Raw genomic sequence first — 12,761 nt, 5'->3', positions numbered from 1 at the left:
TCCTCCAATATCCTCAGGCATTGGTTGCAAACATCATAAAAATTGACTTTCTTTGCATATCAAAGTTATTACTATACTTTCAGTTTGGATGTCTCAGGTTCTGTGCTCAAACAAGGATAAAAGGCAGCTATTACTTTCATTTTGACTGCAACAAAGTTTGTAAGAATAAATGCTTTATTCAGATTAAACAGAAAGTATAAAAGTAAAAAAAAATCTTAAAAAAGAAATATTACAATATTACATTTAAATGCTATTGTATTTTTCGGACTATAAGCCGCTACTTTTTTCCCACGCTTTGAACCATGCTGCTTTTTTTTTATTTTACTTTTTTTTATTTTTATTAATGAACATCTTTGTTTACAAGTACAAAGAAAAACATAGAAACAGAACACAATATGCGGCTTATAGCCTGGTGCTGCTTTTCTGTGGATTTTTCTTCAACCACCAGGGGGCTCTTTAGCAGGAAGTGAATCATTGGATGTCAAAATTGGAAATCAAAGAAGAAAGTGATAATTTTAATTTAGAGCAAGAATATGCTAGCAGCAGGCACGACTGAGAAATGTTTTCAAACTCATACCTCGGCATCATGGAAACCACATGAAGAAGTTCGTATGATGCCACTTCTAAGTTGAAGGCTATCGATCTGTTTTTTTTTTATTAGTTCACTTTCTCTCCTTATTGGCTTGCATATCTACTTCACTGTAAACCTTGCCAGTCTCCACCGTTTTTCTTTGGACTGTCTACATCTCAATCTCTTCTCAGCTCTGTACACAAGGTGCCCTGAGTAGGCCACTTCTTCCACTGGCGTACGCACCCCACTATCTGAAGAGTCTTGCTTTAATGCAATTGAAGATAATAAACAATTATTGAATGATTGCATATTTTGTAAAGAAGTGTGCAATTCAATTTTGAATATATATAGATAATCTTTACTGCACTAAAATGTGAATAACATTGTTTTGACAAATTTACTTTTTCTTAATTAATTGCAACAAACTACTTTTTAGTTCATTTGTTTGCTTCACAATTGAGATTTTTACCCCCCCCAAAAATTAAAGCACATTAGCTGGCTAATTTTGTTTACTTTGAATACAACAGTTAACATTTGAATAAATACTTTGTCAGCCCTCATTTTTTTTTACAGTAAGACTCATCAAGGCATTTTACTATTCTAATCATGATTTCAATATTGCCTTTTCAATATTGATTTAATTGTGATATTCTTTTCCCCATAATCAAGCAGCCCTAGTTTGTACATATTTATGTAGCTTTGTAAACACCATTCTGAATCTTCTTGTGAATCAACAATACTAACTGCTAACCCTTCATATTGGCCTATGCAGATAAATTTCAGAAGGCTGTTTACAAAGCCACAGTTGCCATGTTTTCTCACCCATATTTGGATCCCCAATCTCCAACATCATCATGCATGTTAGGTTATTTGCTGATTACTAACCAACTGCAGAAATGAATGTTCATCTGTTTATCTTGTTGATGGACTGTCATACTGCCTAGGGTACATGTCTTTTGAATAGCAGCTGTTAGGTTGGGCTTTAGACAAACGTGACCTTGCTTAAGACGAACTGGCTTGATAAATAAATGGATTTTCACTTGGTAATAGCTGCACATTTAACTGCAGTTTTTCTTTACTAGTGTAAATTTTCTTCAAAACTTTATGCTACTACACAGTGCAGTCCTTTGTGTCACAACTGTCTTTATATGTTTGTCTTTCAGCTATGCAGTGACCGTCCAGGAGTCCTACGCTCACCCATTTGACCAGATCTATTACACAAGGTGCACAGACATCCTAAACTGGTTTAAATGCACCAGGCATAGGTAAGTTTAGAGAAAAAAAAGTTTACTATTTCTCAGTTGCTGGAGCTCTATTTGACCAAAAATTAGAACCAAGTCTAAAAAAGCTAAAATGAATGTTTTTGTTCAGGTGTCTGGCTGAGAAAAGGTCAGATACCTTAGGTGGTAATCATCCTGTTTTGAAGATGTTGCTCTGTTTGGGATTCTGAAAGTGCAAAAGGCAGACTCTTCTTGTGAACACTGGCTTGTATGTAGAAAACGTAATTCCTATAATTTTGACCCGTCCTCAGCTTAATATTCTTGTGTTTTTCTCTAGTATTTTGTCGTGTATGAGTAAATATCAAGTAACGTTTACCTTCTATATGTTTCCTGACCTTCAGATAGGGGACTTTTTTCTGTATCATGCAGCTGTCTCTGTGTGTCTAATTTTCCAGGATCAGCTATAAGACGGCTTACCGGCGGGGAGTAAGGACCATGTATAGGCGCCGCTCACAGTGTTGCCCTGGTTACTTTGAAAGCGGAGACTTGTGTGTTCGTGAGTGTCTTTATTTCCTGACTCCTTTGTCCTTCTTATGACATTTCATGTTACATTTTATACCTCCTTAGAAAAAGAGTAAATACTATAACCGTTGGTGACTGCTAGTAGTGCGCAGATAAAACCTACCAGACCGCAGCTTCCTTCTAATTCTGTTTAGCATGCTATAAGATCTCATTTCCCACTAATATGAAATAATTTATTTGAAATGATCAAGTTTGATTTGATTTAGCATAGTTCTTAAAGATTGCACATTGTTTCATAACCCCAGCCTGCCAAACGCTTTACTATATGAACAAGTGCATTTTAATTGAAGTTGTTTAACAATGACAAAAATTAACGACCCGAGACGTAGCTGGTTAGAAGCTGGAGAGGCATAGCTCCCAATACTTGAATTGCTGCAAAATTCAATAACTTGAGAAGAGCACGGCCCTAAAAGTTAAGAGTATAGCAGCATCCTGATAACAATCCTTCACTGTCATTTTTATGACTTCATTATTGGTCATTGAGTTCTATTTCTACTCTCTCACATCAAACTGAATCTCTTTGCATGCAAGTCAAATAAAGACAGAAGACGTTGCAGTTGCCTCTGAGAGTTATGTTTTTGATATCCTCGCCTCACCTTATGTTTTATTCTCTTAAGATAAGTTTTGAATTAGAATTACTCTAATACTTTCCTACATCTTTTGCAGCTTGAGGGGCTTTCTGGTACAATGACTGCAGCCGTGTGGGTTTGCTCTTTGACCACGGCTGAGCTTGTCCTTGTCAAGGCTTTAATCGCCTCAGGGTAGCAGGTTCTCAGGAAGCCAGCCAGCAGAGAATGCAAACGGGTGTGATTATATGGTGGTCTTAAGGAGTGAGGTGCAGACTGATCAATAATGCATTCATTAGGCATTTAAGTGACAGCACAGGCATTTGTTTATTAATGGGCTTTTCGGGGTGTTAAACAGGGGAATCTGCAAACTAAGATTGTGCATCTAGAATTGGCCCCACTCTTTACATGTTTCGCTTACATATTATAGCTGCATGAATACTTACCCCTTTAATCCAATGAGGTGCAGTGGGGAAATTGAGTTGATAGAGGTCAGGAGAGCAGGTTTGCTTTCTGCTACCTTTGCAAAATGGTCCCTTTTAATCCCTCCTCACTTACAACCAGGATTAAATTACTTGTTTTCCTTAGGCAGTGATATAACAAGAAATTATTGGGTACCTTTGCCTTGGAATGAAACAATACTCTTTTGTTTATTTTCACAGTCTGAATCCAATATTCTGTATGCCCCTATCTGGACTCAGGGTTTTTTACATAGAGGCCATTTCACCCATTTCCTCTGCCATTAAGCCCTAGCCCTCATTTTTTTCATTCAGAGGTAGAGCGAGTTCATATTATAATGTAGGGTGAGATCCAAAATGGTTGTGCTATATTGGTCTTTAAATGAAACTTTTTCTGAATGAGGTAAAACAACCAAACTTGCCTTCAAACAAACATGAATGGTTTTTTTTCACATTGTAAACGCCAATGTTCACTGTAAAGTCTAGTTTGATGTATTTTGCTAGTCTAACAATAACACAATAGCTTGCAGTGATTATATGTTTTAAAATATTACATGTTATATTCTTTAACAAGTAATAAATAAATACATATCCTCAAATTAAAGAATAATCCCTATGAAAACATTAAAACAATTAATTCAGAAAGAAATATATGTTTTATTTCTCTCCCATAAAAATATTAGTGTCACAACCATTGGAATATTCTATTCTATTCTATTCTATTCTATTCTATTCTATTCTATTCTATTCTATTCTATTTTGGTGTGTTCTCTCTTGTACATTTGTTTGGTTGTGTATTAATGTTTTAGTTATTGCATAAATTAAATTGGCAGTAACTGATGCTAAATATTTTAAATATTATCCATAAATAATATTAAAAGTTTAGTTTTTTGTTTGTTTGTTTCACAAATATTAATCCCATCATTTAGATTTAGACTTATTCTGATGAAGGTCCAGTCTCATACTTTGTCAAAGGCAATGCGATATATCTTATGTGTTTTTCTGGAGAATAGACTTAATATTCTGCTCAACACATGGGAAAATAGGCTAAGAAAGCTACTTCAGTGTTCTGACAATACGGCATCATATTATTCAGGAAGGAGGAGAAGCCGGTGTGTCTCTGAGATGAACATGTTTTCTAGCAAAACGTGCTCATCAATCCCAGAAGAAAAGCAAAAGACCTTGTACAGTTACTGCAAAGCTGCAAGGAGAGTAGCACTATCCACGGTGAAACAAGTTCTGTACTGGGATGGACTGAAAATTTTGTCAAAGAGTAAAAAGCCATCACTTTGCATCAGGGACTTATAGACTTGACAAAATAGACCTCATGGGGAAAGAATGTCATATGCAAATATTGAAGCAACATCTCAAAACATCCAAATGGGGGCTACAGCTCGGGTTGTCCAAATGGACAATAACCCCCAAAAACCTCCAAATTAGTTAAAAAGTTGCTGACGGTCAACAAGGTTAATGGTTTGGAGTGGCCGTCACAAAGCCCTGATCTCAGGCCTAGAGAAAGAAAGCAGAGCTGCTATGTGTGTGCAAGGCGGCCAAAACACTACCTGAATTACACAAAGTCTTTCAGACAGAATGGGCCAGATTTACCTCAGACTATTTTGAGAAGCTTATGGAAGGACTCCCAAAATGCTTCACCCAAGTCGTACATTTTAGAGGCAACTCTACTGTTTACGAAGGGAAATCTGTGTAAACTCCCAAGTTTGGACAAAATAAAAAGCCTTTAAAAACAGTCTAAAAAATTCTGTCTGATTATTCTGGCATTTGGAAAATTATTTAAAATATAACTGAGTTACAGCAGAGATTAAAGCAGAAAAAAATAGTCTGATTTAATGTCAGACAGTGAGAATACAATTATTGCATCTTTTTAAAAAAGCAATAAAAAGCAATATTTCCACCTTTAAACTGGTTTCAGTTGAACGGAATCCCTATCATTTTATTGTTATGTAAAGCACCATTAACACCATCAGCTGCAGTGCCAATGTGTAAAACAGAATTAGGTGTAAAGGGAAAAGGACAAAATCAGGTGCAGTTTCCATATTTTCTTTATTTAGCCTATTGCTCTTTGTCAAGTTTGTTTCACTAAAGCTAATAAGCTTAAGGATTGTTCCTATTAATTCTGCCTGTCATTTTTTCCTTTGTGGTCATGTGATGTAACATCGGTATTCCCATTAGCTTCAACAAGTTGCATCTAAACTAATCTGGGGATGTTGAGACCACCAAAACGACTACACAAACACACAGAATCAACACATTATCGTTAAAGATGTTCATCTTCTTTAGTCTGCTGTTTTGCATTATTCCATCATTTTTGTAAAGATTATTTAATTTTCTTAAGGCTCCTTCAGAGCAAGTTGAACTTTGATCTGCATCTCTTTAATTAGAACTCTTAAGTTTCCAGCGAGAGGCCTTTATTATTTCTTTGACCTTTGATCTGTTGTAAGTCATTACCTTAATATGTTACCAGCGTATGAAGAAAATGTGAAGAACTCATTTCCCTTCTAATAAGCATGATTATTACAGTTGTGCATGAAGAAGTGAGAGGAGCTCGCTAATGACAAGAGCTTATAATATCTTCAGAGGCTTTGCGGAGTTTCTTCTCCCTATTTTTACAAGGCATTAAGTCCAGATGACTCCTGCATGACTCTTCCCTGTCCATTGCTGGAACATAATTTTTAAATGACTTTGTCTGTGGAGCGAGTTGAGTTTAAAATAGTTAGGTATTTGCATTTTTATGAGTTGAAAGGTAATTAGATTCTCATCAGAAAACTGATCCTGTACGTTAAATGACTTATTTATTTTGCATTTGTTGCTTTTTATTCACACGGTAGGGCATTTACTTACAGAGAAAAAGGTGACAACCCCCTTTCTCCCCTCAAAAAAAAACCATTGTAATGTATTTAAATAAAAAGAAAAAAAAGGAATGTTCTTTCCAAGGTCTTAAACACAGAAATCTAATGGGGTTTTTCTCATGGATTGCAGCAAAAACACAAACAGGTAGAGACTGACAGGACATTGCAATAAGTTATAGTTAGACTAGGCAAAAGATATTAAATTTAATAACATTACATTGCAATCACCAATTAGCTCCATTGTTCCTTGTTCTGATAACAACTCTGCATAATGAGTTAGATTAGCCTTTTATCTAGATGAAAGACTCAATTTTCCAACAGATTCCTTAGACATGAGTTAGGCAGGGTGATTCATGAATTTCAATTAAAATGAAAGACCTACCTTCTACTTTATTATGCCTTCCCTTCAGTACACCGGTTCAGATCTCAAGAGAAGGGTGCGCTTTATCCTCTCTCCCCTAGTCAAAAAACTTCATTTCCATATTTCATTTTTTCTCTGGGATGTGACACATTTGCATGTCCCTGTTCTCGCTGATCAGAATTTGCTGATTGAAACTAAATGAAATCAACTCATCATGGTGACATTGAATTTGTCTCCTCTTCCCTTTGAATACTCTGCAGGCCGTGGACTCATTGATTACAGGTAGTCGATCTCGCCACTTTCGTCAGCAGAAATGTTGTAGCTCTTCCTCCTTTTCTTTTTGCTGGCTAAATCTAATTAGACAGTTTTCTGCTAGACTACTGATGCTCAGAAATCTGCCCTGAATTATCTTCCCATCTCTGGTTTAGCTTTTTTTTTTTTTTTTTTTTTTGCCACGGTGGCATTTCTGCGATTACTCGTGCTTGGTGGGTGTTTCAGATATGCTCGTCGTTTCCCTACCCTGCTGCTGCCGGTGGTGGATCCGAATCGAAGCCTGATTGAGTGGTGTTCTACAGCTCCTTCACTGACCTCTCAAACAATAGCCTGGGTGTCATAATTTTGCACAGAAGGAAGCTAAATTACTTCCAGCTCTTTTGACCAAAGCACAGCAGAAAAACCTGAGAGGAAAACGAGCAGAAGTTGCAGGAAGTGTTTTATGAGGTCTGATCAGTTAAGGGGACAGGCTGTCTGCTCCGCTGCCCTTGGATTGTGTATCATCCCTCCACAGGCCATGTTAGTGGACCGCTGATTCCCATCAGGCAGGGGTTCTCTCTCGTCGTATTTGCCTGCTCCTCTCCTTCCCCAGATAAGAGCGAGCTTCTCTTAACCCCGCTGGCCAGATGACCTTGGCTGCCACAGATTTATTCATGCTAAGTAGCTAGTTTGCGATATTATTCCTTTTTGGTTTGAAATGTGGTGCCACAAAAAAAGAAGAAAAGGGGAAAAGAAATGAAAAGAAATGAAAAGAAAAGAAAGAACAAAGAAAAACACCTCATATAGGTTCCTTTTTGTATCCACTCTAAAGAAAAGAAAACCATCCAGTTGGTGAAAACACTTCCAGGAATACTAATGCCCACCTGATCAATCTGGTGTTGTGTAGCTCAATATAAATGATCAAGAAAACTGCAGACTTAGTAAACACTGCGGTCTACTTGCAACATTAAAGCTTTACTATATGACAGAGCATTAGAGGTGATTTACAGCTTGTTCTTTTGTAGCTCAGCCTGCTGATAACAACGTGTTCTGAAAAGTGACGTTTTCTGTCACTTGTGAGTCAAACTAATATACCAACTAAGAAAAACAAGTCACGTGTTTGATGAACTGAATATAAATATGCTGGTTTGACGCAAGTATATTGACTTTAAGGACATTAAAGTGATTTCATCATGTTGGGTTTTATGTTTTTCTAACACTCAGCTGTAAATGCAAATATAAAACATACAGCTTAAATGATTTTTCAAAAACCATCAACTGTGTCAACAAGATTTTCTCTTATTTTTCAAGGGTCAAAATTATATACAGGCTCAAACACATATCTTAGCTACTATTAATATTTGGAAAAATCTCTCCTTAGCAGCTCGAAAATCATTCATCTTCTTATCAAAAATGGTAGCATTTGTTTAAATCTTCTGGTTTGCTGGCTCTGACCTGTCTTTTAAATACATCCTTTAAAGTTTGTTTGCATTTCTTCCTTCTCTCTCTATGAGTTTAAATAAGTTGCTGTAAAAAGAATAGATTTCATTTTTCTCGTAGGTTATCCAATGTGTCTAAAATGGACATGTGTTTTGAATTCAGATTTGTGACATGTCCTTCAGTCCTCCAGTGAGCTTTGTGCTGAGTCAGAAAAAGGACGGAAGCACACAGAACAAAAATCTTATAACCAATCGATTCGGAGCAAGTTGGATCACCTTTCACCTTGCATTTAGTTGTAATAAATGCTTTTGTGCGTTGCAAGCCTTTTGATGCCTTTGCCTAATTTTTGTGTGCCTCTCTGGAAAGTTTGGCAAGATTTTTTTCTTTAACATTACTCTGTGTCTTTCTTAAAAGCCCCTTTTCTTCTTATCTAATGTGATGATCCAAAGTGAAAAACCACCAAAGCTTCCATCAACCTTGGCCAGATAAGCAAACTGCCGCCTCCTTGCCAAAGGATAGCCTGTGGGTCGGTTCGAACAGTTGTGCTGAGTAGAGAAACAGTACAGTGAAAACAGAACATGAACAGACCCAATCAGGCTCACTGAGAAATCAGACTATAATATCTGGACCTCATGCATTCTGCTTCCACCATCAGCTGAGAAACCGAGGTGTTAATAGGGCTGTAGTGATACAATAATCTCATGATACGATGCACAATATTCTGCTCACAATACGATATATATTGCAATATTCATCAAACGATACAATTCAATACACTTTGCAATTTTCTGAAAGATTTTAGAGGGACAGAGTGATTTTGGTGACATTTTGTGACTGTTATAGAGTTGGATTGAATTAATTTAACTGAAAACTGATTAAAAGCACCAACTACACAATACCTGGCTCTGGTTGGACACAGACTTAAAGTCGACAGCTGGACAAAATGAATCAAAGAAGTGGTGAAAAAACATGTTTCTTTTAATTGAAACAGTACAAACTGTAGCTTACATGCACTTGTAAAGTAAATAAAGTGCACCAAGTACCCTGCTCTGAATAGTTTGATACCTTTTTAACCTTGACACTTAACATCTGAAGGAATCACTTTAAGCCTGATGACCTAATCACTCTCCCGGCGAAGCAAGCAGTGAGTGAACAAGGTGACAGTTGGATGTTACTATACTTGCGGATGAATATCGATTTTTTTCTAGGAAAGAAAATATCGATATATATCGCAAAATCGATATTATTACACAGCCATAGGTGTCAAGGTGTTTTTAACTTTAAATTCTTGCCTTTTTTTGTTTATGCCCAAACCTTTTCACCTCAAATTACTGTTAGAAGTGATAACATTATTGTAATATTATCAACAAAAAAAAAAACAGCATAGCACTTAACAGACGATGCTTAGATTTAAGTCTGTTGTTTTAGAGTGCTGTCATCTGTTGGTGTAACATATTATCAGACCTCAGTGACTTAATAGCCTAATAAGCAGATGAGGAAGATTGTCTCTGTTCTTGAGACTGTTCTGGAGCCCCAAGAGCTGATTAGGCAAAAAAGGGACATTTCATATTATTATGAACACAAGAACCAGACAATCTTGATCATCCATTTCACAACAGCAGTGTCCCCAGTCAGTGGTTTCACATCTGCTGCAGCACAAACTGCTACATAAGATTTAATTTAATTGAATTAAGCTGAAATCATTATTGCCCTGCGACAGACTGGCGACCTGTCCAGGGTGTACCCCGCCTCTCGTCCGGAACGTTAGCTGGAGATGGGCACCAGCACCTCCCGACCCCATTGGGGACAAGGGTGTAAGAAAATGGATGGATAGATGGATGAAATCATTATATTTCTTTAAAGTCCAGAGAGAGACTAAGAAAACCTTTAACAGCCAACCTTAGAAAAACATCTTAAAATATTTGAAACACTCAGTGTAAATGTCAGAATTTGTGTGATTTATTGTGATTATTGTTTTGTTTTTTTTTATCCCTTTTACGTGAAGTATTTGGAAATTGACAGTAGTGTGAATATCACGTAAGGTTATAAATTAAACCTAGAATCCCCTTGCTTCTTTTACATCTATTCTAAAAATCCTTCCCAGGAATAGGTAGTGATTCATACTTCAAAATTAATTGTTGATAGATTTTTTGACAGATTATGAAAGTACTTACATACTTAAGAATTTGAACAAGTTGATTGTTGACACATTTATTAAAAATGTGATGTCAAGTACTGGAAATACATGGCAATCACGAGAGCCTAAATTAAGATTTATATCAGAGATGGAGGCATTAAGTCTCTAATTTTACTGGATGTTTTGCTTGAGCTGCATTTTAAGTATGCTACTTATATTTACCTACATGTTCATATGCATTAATTCACTAATAAATCGTACTGATGGGGAAATATGTTTGTGTCTCAGCTCTGTGTACGGAGGAGTGCATGCACGGTCGCTGCGTCTCTCCTGACACATGCCAGTGCGAGCCTGGATGGGGTGGACTGGACTGCTCCAGTGGTGAGTTCGCTTTCCCTCTAAACCTACAATTAGGCCCTTAGACACATTTGTTCCCAAATTGCTCTCACAGCCAGTAGGTCCATAAGACTTTGCTGTGAATCTGTTTTGCGTCCGTCTATCTCAAAGCTGCTCAGCTTTGTATCCTCTCTTCTTAGCAAGCACAGCCAATGGAACAGGTAAGTCACAATGAATTCATTCTCATTTGCTGGAAGTGGAAGTGATTTGTCTGATGAATCTAGCGGATGAATGGATGGTTGCACCTCTCTTGTGTTTACCTGACTCTCTGTTTTGGTCTTAATCATGATTAGACCAATGCCTGTGACTTGTTCAGATGATGGATCAGGGCCAAGCAGAAACAAGCCATTATGCTGGCCTCTCTGTTTGCTGGGCCTATACCTCGGCTACTGAAGCCTGATGGGAGGGTGGAATTGGGCAATCAGCTAAATGCTAGGGCAAAATCTATATTCTCCTTTCTCAAATTTATGTTTAGATAAAAACATGCATACAGGAATCTTATTTTTCACAACCATGACCCAGTAACTACTTTCTGCATCAACATTTCTGATCTTTAATTCATAACATTAACAGTTTACGCACCCCAGCCCCCTACCCTCACTCTGGTGTTGAACAGCCACTGCCTATTGCTTATTTAGAAATGAGTAATGTCAGATAAAATCATATCAGTAGTGCGACTGTATAGATCTATGAGTTTTCATTACCAAGAGAGCCATTCACTGATTAGCAGCTGTGTGTAAATCAGCCACTCTTCGTGTTGCCTCAGCCTGCTGCAGGTAGATTCATGGTCGTCCATGACAACCCTGAGCTGTTTGCTGCTGCTCCCTCTTCTAGGCTGGTGAGGGTCCAGCAAAGAGGATTTGAGGGTTTAGGGCCCTCGGGGGACTCTAGTCCCACTCTTGGTTAGTTACGAGTGCAGCCATGTGTGTGCTTTTTCCCCCGGTCTTCCAGGTGCTTATCTGATCCACCTTGTTAAAACAGACTTGATGATTGAGACAGAGGCATTATTCATAATTTCATATTTCCATACTAGGCATGATTCCAGACTTTTTCATTTATGAGCCTTCATCTGCAGAAATTAGGAATGCGTGCCAATTCTTAAATTAAATCTGCCCTCCTTTTTCCTTTATGTAAATGGTTCAGCGTGCTTTCTTGTCTGTCACTGTAACTGTAAATTATATTTCCACTAATGCACAGATAGGGGATGTAAGTATATAAAGTATATAAAGAGAAATAACTAATATTAAAATATAATAAAGTGAGTGCTTTATTAATAACAATAAAGTCAATGCTAATATAGATTATTATTTATTTAGCATTATTATCAAAAAGCAAAGGTCAACAACACAGAATCGACCCTGTGGTTTATTGGCTCTTTATTTCATCACTATTCTACTTGGGTTCTTTTGTTTGTTTGTTCTCACTTAAAGTGAAGCAGAGGGAAGGATGTGCTGGTCACATGACGGAGGTTGTGTGAATGATGTGATAAAAAAAGTGTGTCGCCCAGTGCTTGGAGATGAAGAGCCGCCGTGGGATGCTCTGCGGCCTAAAGCTGAAGTGACAGGCTTTCAGCAAGTGATCTGGAACTGGATCAAAGGCTCGGGCTGAGTTTCTGGTGCAGCACCCACCAGCAAGGAGTTTTCTATGTGGGTCAGGTAGTGAAAAATAAAGAATCGGTGGACAGTAGGAACAGGAGCAGAAGGAGATCAGGTGGGAAAGATTCAGTTAATTGTTTTTGGTAAAGAAGATTTTGCTTGTTGTTTTGGGGGTTTTCTTTTTCCGCCTGCTAGTGTCCACCCACAGTATCAAGCAAACACTTCATCCTTTTCTTCCGCCTTGAGGGGTAGGCCCACTGAGACTTGATTTACCCTGTGACCTGCCTGGACCCCGAGGAGTCTCTGTTTCAATTCT

The 12,761-nt window shown here is 37.6% G+C and overlaps 1 protein-coding gene across 8 annotated transcripts in view; it reads left to right on the top strand.

Annotated features, from left to right (window-relative positions):
* Positions 1–12,761, top strand: part of megf11 (multiple EGF-like-domains 11) — a 107,876-nt gene that overhangs the window by 27,234 nt on the left and 67,881 nt on the right. For 5 of the 8 annotated variants that reach the window (XM_017305511.2, XM_017305510.2, XM_008412215.3 and 2 more), the window contains 4 exons: positions 1,735–1,836; positions 2,247–2,347; positions 10,743–10,835; positions 10,991–11,011. In XM_017305511.2, the coding sequence (XP_017161000.1) occupies positions 1,735–1,836; positions 2,247–2,347; positions 10,743–10,835; positions 10,991–11,011 (317 nt within the window). The remainder of the gene's footprint in view (positions 1–1,734; positions 1,837–2,246; positions 2,348–10,742; positions 10,836–10,990; positions 11,012–12,761) is intronic. The other 3 variants (XM_008412216.3, XM_008412213.3, XM_008412212.3) reach the window with 1 other exon arrangement.

The sequence above is a fragment of the Poecilia reticulata genome, chromosome 6, assembly GCF_904066995.2.
Source record: "Poecilia reticulata chromosome 6, P_reticulata-male-v2, whole genome shotgun sequence".
Taxonomy (NCBI): domain Eukaryota; kingdom Metazoa; phylum Chordata; class Actinopteri; order Cyprinodontiformes; family Poeciliidae; genus Poecilia; species Poecilia reticulata.
The sequence above is the reverse complement of the archived record's forward strand: the minus strand, read 5'-3'. Positions and strand labels throughout refer to the sequence as shown.